Source organism: Heptranchias perlo, chromosome 8 (assembly GCF_035084215.1).
Source record: "Heptranchias perlo isolate sHepPer1 chromosome 8, sHepPer1.hap1, whole genome shotgun sequence".
Classification (NCBI taxonomy): domain Eukaryota; kingdom Metazoa; phylum Chordata; class Chondrichthyes; order Hexanchiformes; family Hexanchidae; genus Heptranchias; species Heptranchias perlo.
The window spans coordinates 11,141,661-11,157,456 of NC_090332.1; the positions used below are offsets into that span (position 1 = coordinate 11,141,661).

A 15,796-nucleotide genomic window follows, 5' to 3' on the forward strand; every position below is an offset into this window, starting at 1 on the left:
AGAGTAACTAAATTGAATAGACAGAATTTTACATAACTATCTGTTCAATTCAAAAAGCTGCCAATCATACAGCATGTTTGGGTTTGAATTGCGTGACTTGATTTCTCCCTCAAGACAACTGCTGTAGGAGGAATGCCCTAAGGATTGCCTTGTGTGTCCTCAAAGTGGTGTCAGTAATCAGTCTCAATGCTTGGAAAGGAAGGGCTAGTGAGGGAGAAAAGTTAAAATTGTGTGATTATACCAGCCGGATTCAAGTGTGCAACTTAGATATACAAATTTCCCTGAGATCAAGGAAGGTGAGAATTAAACCTGATAGTCCAGATACAGCTGCCAACAGAGAAGGTGAATTTACCCAGGAGCAGAGGATCCAGGAGGAATAAATAGCACCTCTACAGACAGAGTTTCATCACTCTGACATCTCAGAAGGCTAACACCATCCTTCCAGAGGAAGATGAGGTAACCAGTTCACCCACGGCAGCTCGTAAGGGGGTTGTATAAGTTTTGGAAACATTACTAACTACAAGCATCTATTCAATAGACCGGCTATCTAATGCTGTTAATTTGTCAGATACCTAAGGAGTCTAATCCTAAATTAATTTCATCAATTTATATCAATCTCAGACACTAATCTCAACTGTAAATTTATACACAGAAAACTGTTATTGCTATAATATTCTGACAGAGCTGAATTGCTTTTGCAACCTCTTATTTATTTCATCAATTAACCCCATCTACTAATTATTTGCATACTCAATGTTTATGTTCAAGTGCTACTAAATATGATTCTAAGATTAAATAAGAATTGTTAGTCCATAATTTTGTTGTCTGACTTCTTTGATAATTGGCAAGAAAGGGTTAATTCATTCACTTAGTAGTTTGTGTGGATCCTGATGGGAGGTTGGAAGTGTAAATACTAATATAATCCAAACTGGTTGATATAAGACAGTTCGTTGAGCCAAGTTGAGGCGTAATTAACTCCTGGGCATAAACTGGGTGGTAAAGTCCTGATGGTTCCTAGATGAAGAGTTAAATTGAAGGGTTAAGGACGCCCTTGATAAATATTCCTGTTAGGGTATTGATTCCATTGTTCCTACACTGCTCAGCAATAACTGCTAAGTCCTTGCATGATTTTTGTAATTGCAGCTGTTTTTTATTTCTTTCTAGACTGTGACAGAATTAAAGGAGCCAACACCAAGCTAAAGAAAGAAAGAAGAAAGAAAGACGTGCGTTTCACCTTTCATGACCTCAGGATGTCCCAAAGCGCTTTACAGCCAATGAAGTACTTTTGAAGTGTAGTCACTGTTGTAACATAGGAAATAAAGCTAGACATAAATGTTTAATTTTTGTCACAAGGGTGAACATATCCTCTCTCCAACCTAGATTTTGATCCCCAACCTTTGCTTTCTCCTACCCCATCTAAGAGGCCACCTCAAATACCACCCTCTTAGCTGGCCAACAGGAGGTGTGTGACAGTGTCCTAGTGAAGACTCCGCATTTGATTTTTTTACCCACATCTGTAGGTAAATACATAGGGCTGGATTTTGCTGTGAGGGCGAACAAACGGCCCAGCCATTCGTTAGACTTGCACTTGCCCATCTATGAGCTTTTGCACGGCAAGTTACTGTAAGTTAGAGATCCATCCAGCGCGGCGCCCTCTAAAGGGCATCTGGGATCTGTGTGAACAAGGCAAGCACCTGTGTATCCCCTTAACCAATCAGATTGAAGAATCGTTAAGGAGCAGGAAATGTAAGTTAGAATACAGAATTCAATGTCAAATCAGGTACAGTAAGCGAAATAAAGAGAGGGAAAGAAATATTGGATTAAGAGACAGAGATAAATGAGACAGAAAGAGAAAATAAGAACATTTTTTTTATTAAATAAAATATCTTTTAAATGTCCAACAATAATTAAAAGCTGAAGGATTGAGACTCCATGCTCGTAAAAATTAATTTTCAGTGCCGGAGAGGTTGTTCGGCAGTCATTAAGACTTACCACACCGTTAAAAAGGTGCTTAGACCAGAATGGACAAGGCCTAATTTTTTTTGGCAAGTTTTGTCCATATCTATCAGCTAAGTACAGGAATGTCACGCTGTTCAATACATTTGAATGGTGAGTCAGCTGGCCAAATGCCGTTTTCACGCAGCTTTTAGAGGAGCATCGCATCTTGGACAGCAACTTCCCGATTTCCACGTTTAACTGCGCATGTGCGGTCGCTGGAAGTTACTGTCCGATTTGCACATAAATAACTGTGAGCAAAATTTTGCACATTGTTTTTGCTTGGCAGCTCTCCATAGCTACATGGGTGAAAATGGAAATTTAGCCAAGTGTGGAATCAAACCTGAATTTCCCCACTTGGTGCTATTTATTTTACCAGATGTAAAGATCAGTTCTGCATTATAGTCATCCAACTTTTTAATGCGCACAAAAAGGAAGCATGAATAAAAATGATAGAAATTCCACTGCAAACATACAGCTGACAAAGTTTCAAAATGCTGAAGAATAGAAGTGAGAAAATTTGTGATAATGAAGTGAATTTCCAGGTGTCAGTAATATGTTTGAAGATGTGCACATCAAGTCCGGTGTCTGTTATGGACTAAAGTTATCAGTTCTCAACATACGTTTAAGAAATTGGAACATGAGAAAAAGTCATGGATGAGGAAGAGAAACTGTGACCCATCAGCCACTGTCTATCTGGTATTCTAATTCACCCAGCCAAACATCCAACTGCAACACCCTCAATATCCTGACTCTACTACCTTACCCAGTGGGTTATTCCAAGTGCTTATCACTCTGAATTGAGTTTTTTTCCCTCTTATATGTGCACTTTGGATTCACTTTTCAGTAGTTTAAATTTATCTTCTTTGGTCCTACTGACCTGACTTACTTTGAAATAATACTCTAGGATCACTTTATGTATACCATTTTATATTTTCTATACCTCGATGGTATCCACCATTAAAGTTCTCCTTTCTAGATTGTACAGCCTAAGCTTTTCCTATCATTCCTCATGGCTCATCCCATTTACACTTGGAATCATTCTTGTTGCTCTTCCCGGCATCATTTACAATTGACAGATTTCTCTTTTTAAGCAGAGGCATGTCAATTGTATAAGACATATATATACATAAATATATATAGATATATATACACACAGTTCTCCTAATAAGGGCTGAAGAATGCATTATGAAACCTCAGCACAACTTTTGTAGACTTTTACCCTGCTGTTCTGGCTATGTATCCAACATTTTATTTGTTTTTAATTGCTTCTCCACATTGTAGATGAACATTTTACTCCCCCACTCACTTTCTAGGTGTCCCTGTGTTACTTAGATTCTTTTAATTTTATACATATGTCATACTTTATTGGCCAATATGCAATACATTAAATTCCTTTTGCTGCTTTTATCTGCTTAATTGCATAAATGATGTAAATTCTTTTACAAATTGTTAACTGCATTCTCCATCCTTATTTTAGTGTTTTCTGCAAATTTCACAATCTTACAAGTGATTTCTGCATCCTGGTCATTTATGCAGATAGAAAACAGCAGAGATCTGAGTACTGACTCCTGCCACTCTCCACTCAATACCTTCCCCCAGTCTAACACGATACCTTTCATGAGTACTCTCTGTTTCCTATTTTATATCAAACGTTTTTACTCAGTCCTGTATACTATCTCAGATTCACAGGATTTTTCTTTTATAAATCTTTCAAATGGAACCATGTCAATGGCTTTCCGAAAGTTCAAATAAACTACATCATAAGGAGTTTATAACAGCTTCAAAGAAGTCAAGGTATTTCAAACAGCTTCTTCCCTTTCTAAATGCACACTGGCTGTTTCTCATTAAGCTATTGCTACATAACTACTCCTCCAGTATACTCCTTAGAATGGTTTACATTTTTTTAAAGCAGGTTATTGATGTTGGTACAATCCTACTTATGTCAACAAGTTGAGGATCATTCTGTTTTGTTGACATAAGCGGTTTATCGACATATGAGAGACATGTCGGCAGATTTCTGTTTCTGTCCTGCCCGCCTCTTCTTATCTGTTTTCTTCCATGAACTTCTGGGCCCAGATAGTCAGTCACTCGGAGCTTTGCTTTCTTGCCACAAACGTGGATCTTGAGAAAAAAGGCACTCACTACTCGGGATTCATGACTGACATCTCACTTTCACCACCTCACTCTATCCTGGAATCTGCTTGATCGATTTGGCAACTTTTTGCAGCTTCTCAAACCAACGTCGAAATAAAATTTACAAGAAATGGTTACGTTTGCCCGAAACTGCTACTCGCCAACTGGGTCGAGTTAGTCAGCTGATCCTAAAATGTAGCCGGGACCCCATAGAATTCTGGGAGTTGTAGGCAGATGGCATCATCCACCTTTTCTCAAAGGACGACCAAAGGCAAAAAGACTACAATCCCAAAAGACAAAGCGACAATAACGCATGTGTAATGATGCTCTTCGTGTTTCTCCACCTCCTTGTTTCAGCAGATTTACCCTCATTGCAACATGAAGATAAGAGCCTGTCGACATAAGTGGTAATAAACGGCCTTTAATACTGTTAGGGACTTTAAAAATTTGTAAAATTAAGCATGCCAGAATTTATGTCAACGTCGACATAAACAGTAAAGTATTTGGTATTATATGCAAAGACTTCTTTTTTTTGTCAAAATAAGCAGATATCGACATAAACTTGTTCGAGATAAGTGGGTGGGACTGTACTATGGTTTCCCTGGATCAGGTTAGGCCCCTTTTAAAATGGAAGACATTTGTTTGCTTCCAATCCTAAAGAGTTGTGCATAATGACTTTTTCATGACTATAAACCGTGTCCCACAGATTTCCCCCCAATTCTTCCTCTGCATCTTAGGATATATGCCACCAGGCCTAAGGAATTTGATAGTCTTCAATCCCTTTAATCTATCAAATAGCTCCTCTTCAAAGATTTCAGAATCCTCTTAGATATTCTAAAATAATTGGATAGGAAGTCAGTATTTTCTTAGTGAATGCTTCTAGAAAATGGCCATTAAGTAATTCTACTATATTCTTTTCATCTTCAATGACTCTAACATTTTTATTCTTTAAGAGTTCTAACTTCTCCCTAACTGCTTTTTTACTTATAAGATGCCGGACATAAGTTTAGGAGTCTATTGCAAAAACATCAATTAAAGAAGGGTGGGACCACTTCAAGATGAAGGATACCATTTTGTACTTGAGTTTGAGAGAATGGTGGACTTGCTAAATAAGTATTTTGCATTAGTTTTACTACTAAAAGATGAAAGTAGGACTCTAAGAGTACCTGAGGAGAATGTGGAAGAATCTCAACTGAGGATAAGTATTCAAAAGGACAATGGATTTGGAAAGTTAATGGGACTAAAAATAGAACGGTCATCAGGCCTAGACAATATGCATCTGGGAATACGGAAGGACTCTGAAGAAGAGATATCAGCATTACTAATAAAAATTTCCAAACAATAATTGTGCCAAAAGAGTGAATATTGGCAAAAGTAGCACTCCTGCTCAAGAAATGTGAAAAGGATTAGCTAGGAAATTATAGGCCAATTAGTCTCACTTAGGCTTTGGGTAGATTTCTAGGCCTTGATATTCTTCTCTATGGTGCCTTAGGAACATTCGTTTCCCAGGTGCTATGGAGAGGAAAAGGGGTGGGGACCCATTATGACATGTCTCCGTCCACAGTACATTGCGCAGGATTTCCAGCACCTCCAGAGAGGCAGACCCGGGCCTGCACCTACAACAGGCACAAGGCACGTAAGGCCAGACATGGAAATGAGGTGGAAAGGGGCATTCTTGGCCCTTCTGCCTCAGTTTCGCCTCAGTGCAACAGAAGGATGCCCATTTTGAGGGGCATAGCAATAAACACTAAGAAAATCATGGGCTAATCAAGAATAGTCAGCATGGATTTGTAGAAAGCAAGCCATACTTAACTAATTTAATTGAATTTTATAAGGAAATTGGAATGCATAGATAAAAGGAATGTGATGGATGTCGTACGTATAGATTTGCATACAACATATGACAAGGTGATACATAATAGACTTTATATAGAGCATGCATTGCTTTGTCACATGGAATAGTTGAGTCAGGGACCATAGCATCTGTTAAGGGAAAGTTGGATAAACATTTGAAGCAGAGGAAAGTCAAAGGCTATGGGGAAAGAGTAGGGCAATGAGAGTGGTTTCAGTTTGCTCTAGCAAATAGTCAACACAGACAGGATTGGTTAAATGGTCTCCCCCTCTGTGCTATAAACTTCTATGGTTCTCCAGTGAAGCAATCGTGTCAAATAGGAGTTGACTTGAAGATTATCTTTGTACTCTTCATCAGCTAACACACCCAGATTCCCAATTGGTTTGTTTCTTATGGGGGTCATGAGACTCATTTCCTGCTTGTTAATGTGTTAAACTGTGATAACTGCAGTATCATAAAGATTGATTCCTTAAACTTTATGAACATATGAGTACTACAGGGCTCTTCTGAGGAAAGTGAAGCAGAAACCAGCACGCAATGCTTCTGTTCAAAGCCCTAAAGGCCAGCATCTGTAAGACATCCCAATAAGAACAATAATTTTAACTGCTGTAGACTGCCAAAAATTAGGATCCAAAATGTTTTGTGACAGCTGTTGCTCAAAAATTGCGTGATCACTGACTCTCACAACACTTAATCCATTCCATTTACAATTAGAAGTGTTATGGAGATGGAAGTAGGTGATCTTTGTGATTGGAGAGGATATGGGATCGGAAGCTCAGCTTGGGGTGAAATAGGACACTGATGTTGTGATCAACCTGGTTCAGACTCAGACAGTGGCCAGGGAGGCAGATTAAGTCGATGGCAAGGAGAGCAAGGGAATGGAGTTTGTTGTGGGATCGAAGACAATGGCTTTGGTCTTCCCGACGTTTAATTGGAGGAAATTGGGGCTCATCCAGGAGTGGATATCAGGCTGACAACATAGAGGCAGTGGAGTGGTTGAGTGAGGCGGTGGCGAGGTGGAAAGTTGAGTGGTCAGCAGTTTAGTGGGAATAGGATCAAGAGAGACGATGGTTCTCATTGACAAGATGAGCTCGTAGAGGGGAGACAGAAGAAAAAACAGAGAAAGATGCTTGTTCAGGGCTAAGGCAGGGACAACCTTATGGGAGGTTTGGCTTGGTGGGAAGAGGGAAGGCGGGGGGAATGCAGCAGAGGGAGCTGAATGATCTCAATCTTAGTGACAAAGAAGTTCACGAGTTCCTTGCGCTTGTTGGAGATGAGGGTGAAGGGTGCAGGGGAGATGGGTTTAAGGAAATAGTTAAATGGGTTAGATTTAAGAAAAATGCTGCTGCCAAAAATAGCTACGCTATTACTGTGAAGTCAAGATTGCAAATATTGTGGTTCTGTCAATATGATATGGTCGAAGTGTAACAAAATTAATTCATCTGCGTGAAAAAAAATCTATTTCTTTCATGTCCTAAAGACAGCTGGCAACACTCATGATGAAACAAATTATGGTAAGCTTGTGTGCAATAGGCTACATATCATTTGCAATGCCACATGTGCAGACATCTGCACAACTGTTGTATGGGCAATAACATTAAGAAAAACCGTCCTGTAATCAATTCAGAATTATTTAACTCAGGATTGACTCCCGCTGCTATTTAGTTAACAGATGTCTCGGCTACAGAGTAACCATATCTGGCTACAACATTTAAAGAGGATACCAACTCCAAGAGAACTGTCCAAAACACATCCTCATATTAAACTCTACTTGCAAAAATGTTTCAATTTACTAATGAGTGAGAAATTTACTTTCCTAGAAACATCAAACAATAGTGGTTGAAAAGGAAAAAACCCCAAATCCAAACAGATCATTATGTGCCTTTTTTTCTGGGTAGATTCCATTGTCAGGCTGTTTTCTGGATGCACTCTGGGTTAACAAAAAACATGCTACTACCCAAATACTCAGTTCCCATACACTTCTTTTATAGCAGAATACAATAACATTTTGCTACTAACCAGGCAATTTGGTTAATACCTCCCACTTGGATTTTTTTTTAGTGTCACGCAGGTGTAACTATAAAGGCAAGCTTCCCCTGCAAATATTAAGCAGTCTATTAGAGAAAAGGAAAAGTGCCAAATGATTTGGAATTAGACAAAAGGAGAAGAAAGCAAGTGGAGTATTTCAAAAAGGAATAAAAGCATATCAAATTTTCAAACACAAAAATTCAGCATGCATTTCCAATTTGGATCAAAATTGTTTCCATACAATTTACATATTGCAATATTTTGTTTTATTTACAACAACACATACAAAGTATTTATTTTAATAACTAAAATTTCCCAAGAAAGCTGTAAAGCAAAGCTACAGATCATCTGACATTATGGCACAGTAGTACTGCCACTTTTTACCCAGTGCAAAACTGGACAGAGATGAGGTTTGAAAGAAAGAAAGAAAGAAGAAAAGGAAAGAAAGAAGGAAAGAAGATTGTGTGTATACATATATATATATATATATATAGCACATTTCATGTCCTCAGGACATCCCAAATCACTTCACAGCCAACTAAGTACTTTTAGTACTTGAAGTACTTTTGAGTCGTGGCTGTATTGTAGGCAAATACAGCAGATAATTTATGCGCAGCAAGGTCACACAAACAGCAGTGAGATAAATGACCATATAATCTGTTTTAATGGTATTGGTTGAGGGATAAATCTTGGCCAGGACATTGGGAAAACTCCCCTATTCCTTCTCAAAAAGTGCCGTGGGAACTTTGATGCCCAACTGAGTGGCTTGACATCACATCTGAAAGACCACTCCTTCGGCAGAACTGCATGACCTCAGTACTGCATTGAAGTATCAGCCTAGATTATTAATAGCAGTCAAACCAAAGGTATATAAACAATTAACCACTAGTTTAGAGATGGAGATAATTCTCAAACTGTGAATAACTGACAAAATTCCATTATCAAAATCCATCATTTCCTGTGAGTGATGTGGCCGAGCTCCCCTACCATGCTGTGATTCTGGGGAAGGTAAGCAACAATTGAATGCTTCTCTTTTGCAGCAAGCCATGTAATTGACTTAACGTGTCATTTCAGGTAGAGTTTGATTTGGTTTTCAACTTCATACATTATGTTATACTTATTAGAATTTCAAATGCTACCTCTTTTTAAAAAAAAAATGTTCATTGACTTTGTGCAGGATTGCCAAGGATTAGTCGTAACCTTTTAGGTGATCAGGCTGGGAATTTCCTGTTTCATCTTATTATGGAGCATAGGTGTGCATAGAATTTCACCTCTGCAGCTCAGGTATGCATAGAATTTTACACCTGCAGCACAGTTATGCATGAAATTTCACACTTGCAGCAGATGTATGCATGGAATTTCATACCTGCAGCACAGATATGCATGAAATTTTGCACTTGCAACACATGCATGCATGGAATTTCAAATCTGCTTGTAACAGCACAATACAAAAGGATGAACTAGCTAGATTTATAATTGACACCAGCCAAATCAGCATATAAACATCAACCAGTAGTTTAGTTATCTCTTTTTGCATACACCCTTATAAGATTAATATTTAAGTTCCATGATCTTCAAATAAATGGCATCAATGGAATTTAACAACTGGCTCCAACATCATAATACAAAATGACAAACAAGCTAGGCATGTGTTTTTCAACCAATTTTTCCCCAATTCCTCCACTCTTGAAGGCATCGGTTCCATGGGGGTTGGTTTTTCTCCACTGGTCACTCTTCATGTTCAACTGCAGCTTTCATCAGGGCCAAGATCACACACAAGCATTATCAGCAGAGGCACCACTGTATAATGAGTTTTTTCATCTTTTGCAAATCCAACAATTGTTACCACTCAACAATAGTATGATGTCTCCAATCTTAGTCTTTCTTCATGGTCTCACGACCTCCTGATACCTCAAATGGGTCTCCCATATCTTTGCTGAAGTTTCCTCCAAGAAGTTTTATTTCCTCTTTCATGCCAAACACTTCTTTTTCCCTCATCAACTCTTAATCCTCTGTGTAGCCAAAGCCCAAGACATCTAGGGAGGTTCTTTTAATCCCTCTCTTAAATTCCTGGATAGAATACAAGAAAAAGCTAGTAGTCTAACAGGCAATTCCTCCTTCACCCCATCACAACCATTTCTTTATTTCATTAATATTAGTATTCTGAGTACTCTTCTGAAATTTCCTCTCTGGTTCCTCTTAAGCTGCAGATTCACCATCTGCCACAATCTTCCTCTTCCTTAAATTGCCAATCTGTTGAAATCAAGACTCATCCAGTGTTGGCAACATTTGTGATTCTGAAAGGACTCGAGATGCAGCATACAGGCAAGAGTAGTGGAACCTTAAGATACCTGCTTGAACATTGAGACAGGACTCCCTTTAAACATTACAAGTTTTGGCAATGCTGTCATGGCACAGACTCCTACTCCAACTCATTCTTTCACAGGAACTCAAAGCTGTTGAATTCATTACCTCCTTCATTCTTTCCTTCCCCCTACACTCTTCAGGCTTTACATCACCTAATCACTACTTTCTAATTTACCTCTCCTCTTTTGCTCTTTCAAATTTGGTGGTGTCCTACATCATGAATTTTGGTCCTTCACCTTGATTTCTCAATTGAAAAACAACAGTCAAAGAAACTACACATAAACAGACAGCCACCAGGTGGTGTGAACCCTTAGCTAAATACAGAGCATTTTATTAAATCCAGCATTGGAAAACCAGGCTTTTGCTGTTCGGTTTAAAATTATTAAGTTGCCAACTTCAATACTGCATAGTGACCATACTACTAAGGGTTATTACCAGAATGAACTGAATACAAAAATGCAATAATATCTCCCAGGTGCAGTACAACAATATGGATCAAAGCAGCACAAAATTCAGAACACGTTGTAGTGGATTATGTTTGGCAACAGAGACTAGACTTCATAGTTCGAAAGTATGCTACAGTTATGTCCATTTATTTATTCCTCTCCACCCCCCCACCCCCCACTCCACGTTGGAATTTACCTCCTTTAGCACAGTCTTAAGCTTTGAAAATCAACAACTCATCCCACTGTCTGGAGCAAGCCCAGGCCGGATGTGGACCTCCTGGCTTCAAACTATTTTCTGTAAATTTATCAATACTTAAAAAGTGCACACAGACTTTATAACTGTTTCATTAGTTCTGAAGGAGCAACAAGTCTATGGTTTTCTTTCTGGTAAATTAACAGTTCAGACAGAACAGAACGTTTACAGGATTACAGTCTCTTTTCAACAATCCAATCACGGGCCATCTGTAAATCTCATACTTCCTTTACTGACCGACCTACACTTTTGACACTTTGGCCGAGAAATTGACTGACGTTGTGCCCATTTTACAAGCGTAAAACAGGCGACAGCGCGTTCAATGTGACACACGGTGTGCATGTGCACATTCCATGCTGGAAGTGTGCTGCCGCCATGTCGGTAAAGGCAGAAAAAGAAGTCTACCACACCTGAAACAGGCGGTTAGGCTCTTTGCATATACAAATAAAGGGCCTAAGGCCTGTTTGAGGATCTCTTTGCAAAATTGGTCTGCCCTGAATGCAATTATTCTTTGAACCTCTATATACCCAGGTAGGTAAAGAAAACTTTTGGGCGAAGTACCCAGTGGAAACTAGTTGTTATGCCACCAACCTACTAGCCAGTAGGAGACAAACGTACATCAGTCCAAGAGGGTGGAAACTATGGCATTTGGAGTATGTAAACATGTGATGAATGATGGCTGAAATACTTGAGAGCAATGAAACTACCTTTTTTCTAACTTGTTATATTCTTCATTTACAGCTAATCCATGCTATAGATATATGGCACTGTAGGAACTTAGTTTGTAGGAAGAACAATATGGTGTGTATTCAGAACTGAAGTTAGAACAGGTTGCTAAATTAGATGCCTGCCTCAGCAACAAGGTCAAAGCTGTCTAGTGAGGTGCAAAGGTTATTCCACATGGCTGAATTGCAGACGTCCTATGTTGCTCAGATTTTGCCATGAATTGGCTACTATCCTGGTAAAATGCTATTTAATGTGGCAAGGGGCTTTGTGCCCTGCCACCTGCTAACAGACAGCAATATTCTCCACTCAACCAATGTGCAAGCAGTCCCTCAGAACAGCTGAAAAGACTAAGATCCTTACCCCATCAACATAAAAGGTCACGTCTCAATTCCAATTAAGGAATTGTCACTCTCGGTCAGATTTAACATAGGGCTCTTAGGTTATATAGAATTCTGTTGCCATTTTGGGTAAGAATTTCAGAGGCACAGAAGACTGCCTTGTTCTCATGTCATCAAAGAGGAGGTAGGAGGCACTGGGATTGAGGACTGAAGTTTCTTCACTCTCATGGCTGAAGCCAGTGCTGTTTCTTTCTTACAAAATCCATAGAAACCATGGGCTCAAAGGGAAGCTGTATAAGCATGTGCAGCAAAACAATTCCCTACACGGATTGTATTTTAATATGTGGGTATGTGTGTGGGTGGGTGTGTGTGTGTGGAGGAGGAGCAGGTTACTTAGATACTCACATTTACTTACGCTGCTGTGACTAATGCATCAATTACTAAGGCAAAGGGTAGGATGGGTTACAGAATATCCTTGTCTATTGTCTTTATGAAGTGCACTTGTTTTTTGAGAGTTATTATTAACCTTAAGCATTATTCTGGAGTATGCATGAATAGCCATTATGATGTTAAGAAAGAATCTTCTCAGCTCCAGGCGAGTACCAAGATACCATAGAGCATCTCAGCAGCAAGATGCAGAATGTTCTGCAAACATCATACATTAGTCATAGAAGATGGAAGTTACACCAGACACTGGATGGCGTGCCAAGGAGTTTCAGCACAATAGTTGAAAGCAAGGAGGAGTCTGCTTCCAGCCTGTGTGGTGTCATCTACCAGGGCATCAGCACTCTGCAGTCTACTTTGGAGAGTTTGGTCACCTCCAGGGACGTTGCAGCTGGGCCCTCACAATAAGAGTCAGAGTCACCAGCCTTTGCAGCTCAAGTGGCTACCATGCAGGCTCTGGGCTCCACATTGGAGAGACATGTGCACACTGTGGACAAATTAGTACATCGAATAGATAGGAGCTTTCAAAGAGTCACTCATCCCCTGTTGTCTGCTCTCCCACAGATCACTGGAAGTGATGAGCTCCAGCTCCACGGGAATAGCAGTGGCGTGATGGGAGCAGTACATGTTGCCCTCGCTCAGGATGTCGCTATGTCTGTTCGTTCGCCATCCCCATAACCAATACCCACATGGTGCCAGCAAGTCAGCTGGGCTGCCTGGCAGCAGCCGAGGTGCAGCAGTCTGCAGTCGGCCCCTCAGGCCCAAGCACTCAGGAGTCATCAGCCATGAGCATCTCAAGGGTCCCAACATGAGCAACAACAGCAAAATCCTGGAACTCCCTTCCTAACAGCACTGTGGGAGAACCTTCACCACATGGACTGCAGCGGTTCAAGAAGGCGGCTCACCACCACCTTCTCAAGGGCAATTAGGGATGGGCAACAAATGCTGGCCTCGCCAGCAACGCCCACATCCCATGAATGAATAAAAAAAGTCTTCCACCAGCTTTGCTGAGACCACTAGGGGAAGATCTCATAGGAGTAGATAAACTTTCTTATAAGAAAGACACTTGGACAAGAAATGAATGTAAGACAATTATTCTATCCCTCCTCATCCTTCTCGACCTGTCTGTAGCCTTTGACACGGTTGACCACATCATCCTCCTCCAATGCTTCTCCTCTGTTGATCCAGCTGGGTGAGACTGCACTCGCCTGGTTCCATTCTTATCTATTCAGTCGTAGCCAGAGAATCGCCTGCAATGGCTTCTCTTCCCACTCCCGCACTGTTACCTCTGGAGTCCCCCAAGGATCTATCCTTGGCCCCCTCCTATTTCTTATCTACATGCTGCCCCTTGGCGACATAATCTGAAAACAAGTCAGATTCCATGCGTGCGCTGACAACACCCAGCTCTACCTCACAACCACCTCCCTCGACCCCTCCACTGTCTCTGATTTGTCACAATGCTTGTCTGACGTCCAGTACTGGATGAGCAAAAATTTCCTCCACCTAAATATTAGGAAGACCGAAGCCGCTGTCTTTGGTCCCCGCTGCAAACCCCGTTCCCTAGCCACCGACTCCATCGCTCTCCCTGGCCACTGTCTGAGGCTGAACTAGACTGTTCGCAACCTTGGCGTCCTATTTGACTGAGATGAACTTCCGACCACATATCCGCTCCATCACCAAGACCACCTGCTTCCACCTTCGTAAAATCGCCAGTCTCCGCTCCTGCCTCAGATCATCTGCTGCTGAAACCCTCATCTGTGCCTTTATTACCTCCAGACTAGACTATTCCAACGTTCTCCTGGCTGGCCTCCCACCCTCCATAAACTTGAGCTCATCCAAAACTCTGCTGCCCCTATCCTAACTTGCACCAAGTCCCATTCATCCATCACCCTCTGTGCTCGCTGACCTACACTGACTCCCGGACCGGGAACGCTTCGATTTTAAAATTCTCATCCTTGTTTTCAAATCCCTCCATGGCCTACCCCTCCCTATCTCTGTAACCTCCTCTAGCCCTACAACCCTCCAATTCTGGCCTCTTGCGCATCCCTGATTTTAATCGCTCCACCATTGGCGGCCATACTTTCAGGCCCTAAGTTCTGGAATTCCTTCCCTAAACCTCTTCACCTCTCTACCTCTCTCTCCTCCTTTAAGATGTTCCTTAAAACCTACCTCTTTGACCAACCTGTCCTAATAACTCCTTATGTGGCTCGGTCTCGAAGTGCCTTGGGATGTTTTACTACGTTAAAGGCGCTATATAAATGCAAGTTGTTGTTGTTGAGTTGGGAATTAAATTCATCACCTTTATCACTTTTGGTACTTTGGTCTGCAGTGTGATTTCATAGCAGCTTCTGAGTCTGCATTGTCAGTATGTCACTGATATGGAAGTTCGCTTAATGGTTTCATTGTTTTTTTAATACAAAATTAAGGGAGTGGTGAGGGGTATAACAACAACTGTTAATGTAGAGGGGCTTTTCAGTGCAGGGAACGAGCAGGTCACCGGAATCACTGAGCAATTAACTCATCCCTCACATCTCTTGCTGCAAGGCGTTCAGGTGGCCCTCATTCTTTTGCCTCCTCGTCTTCTCCCTGATCTTCTTCATTCGATGAGGTTTGCTGATGTTGCTCTTCCTCCTGCAAATGTAGGACACGGTGGAGGTTTGCACAGGGGTGTCATGAGTCACGTGTGTAGGGGATATCGCTTGCCCCCCTAGCAGCCATCTGTCAAGTTGGTGGAAGGGTCGAATATTGGGGGAAATGGTTGAGTATCGTAGGATAAATTCATTGTGACAGTGGCCTGGATACCTTGCACTAACTTGCACGATCCTATTTCTGTAGCCCTCTAGATGCAACACAGTTTGTGATCTTCTGCAGCCCTCTGAGATCTCTGCCCTCCTCCAATTCTGTCCTCTTGCACATCACCAAATTTTCATCACTCCACCATTGGCAGCCGTGCCTTCAGCTGCCTGGGCCCTAAGCTCTGGAATTCCCTTCCTAAACCTCTCTACCTCTCTCTTCTCCTTTAAGTCACTCCCTAAAACCTATCTCTTTGACTAAGCTTTTGGTCATCTGTCCTAATATCTCTTTATGTGGATCGGTGTCAAATTTTGTCTGATAACGCTCCTGTGAAGTGCTGTAGGAGATTTTCATTACATTAAAGACAATATGTAAATACAAGTTGTTGTTGGTGTAGTGGAGGTTGCTCATCTTGGGG

At 41.0% G+C, this 15,796-nt stretch overlaps 1 protein-coding gene across 8 annotated transcripts in view; it reads right to left on the reverse strand.

Annotated features, from left to right (window-relative positions):
- sdccag8 (SHH signaling and ciliogenesis regulator sdccag8) overlaps positions 1 to 15,796 on the reverse strand; it is a 263,176-nt gene that overhangs the window by 81,568 nt on the left and 165,812 nt on the right. Inside the window, exon 16 of one of the 8 annotated variants that reach the window (XM_067988653.1) lies at positions 9,918 to 10,081. The exons of the other annotated variants lie outside the window; for them this stretch is intronic. Coding sequence (XP_067844754.1) covers positions 10,048 to 10,081 — 34 coding nt within the window. The 3' untranslated portion in view covers positions 9,918 to 10,047. Of the gene's footprint in view, positions 1 to 9,917; positions 10,082 to 15,796 lie in introns of those variants that run through there. 8 annotated transcript variants of the gene reach the window in all.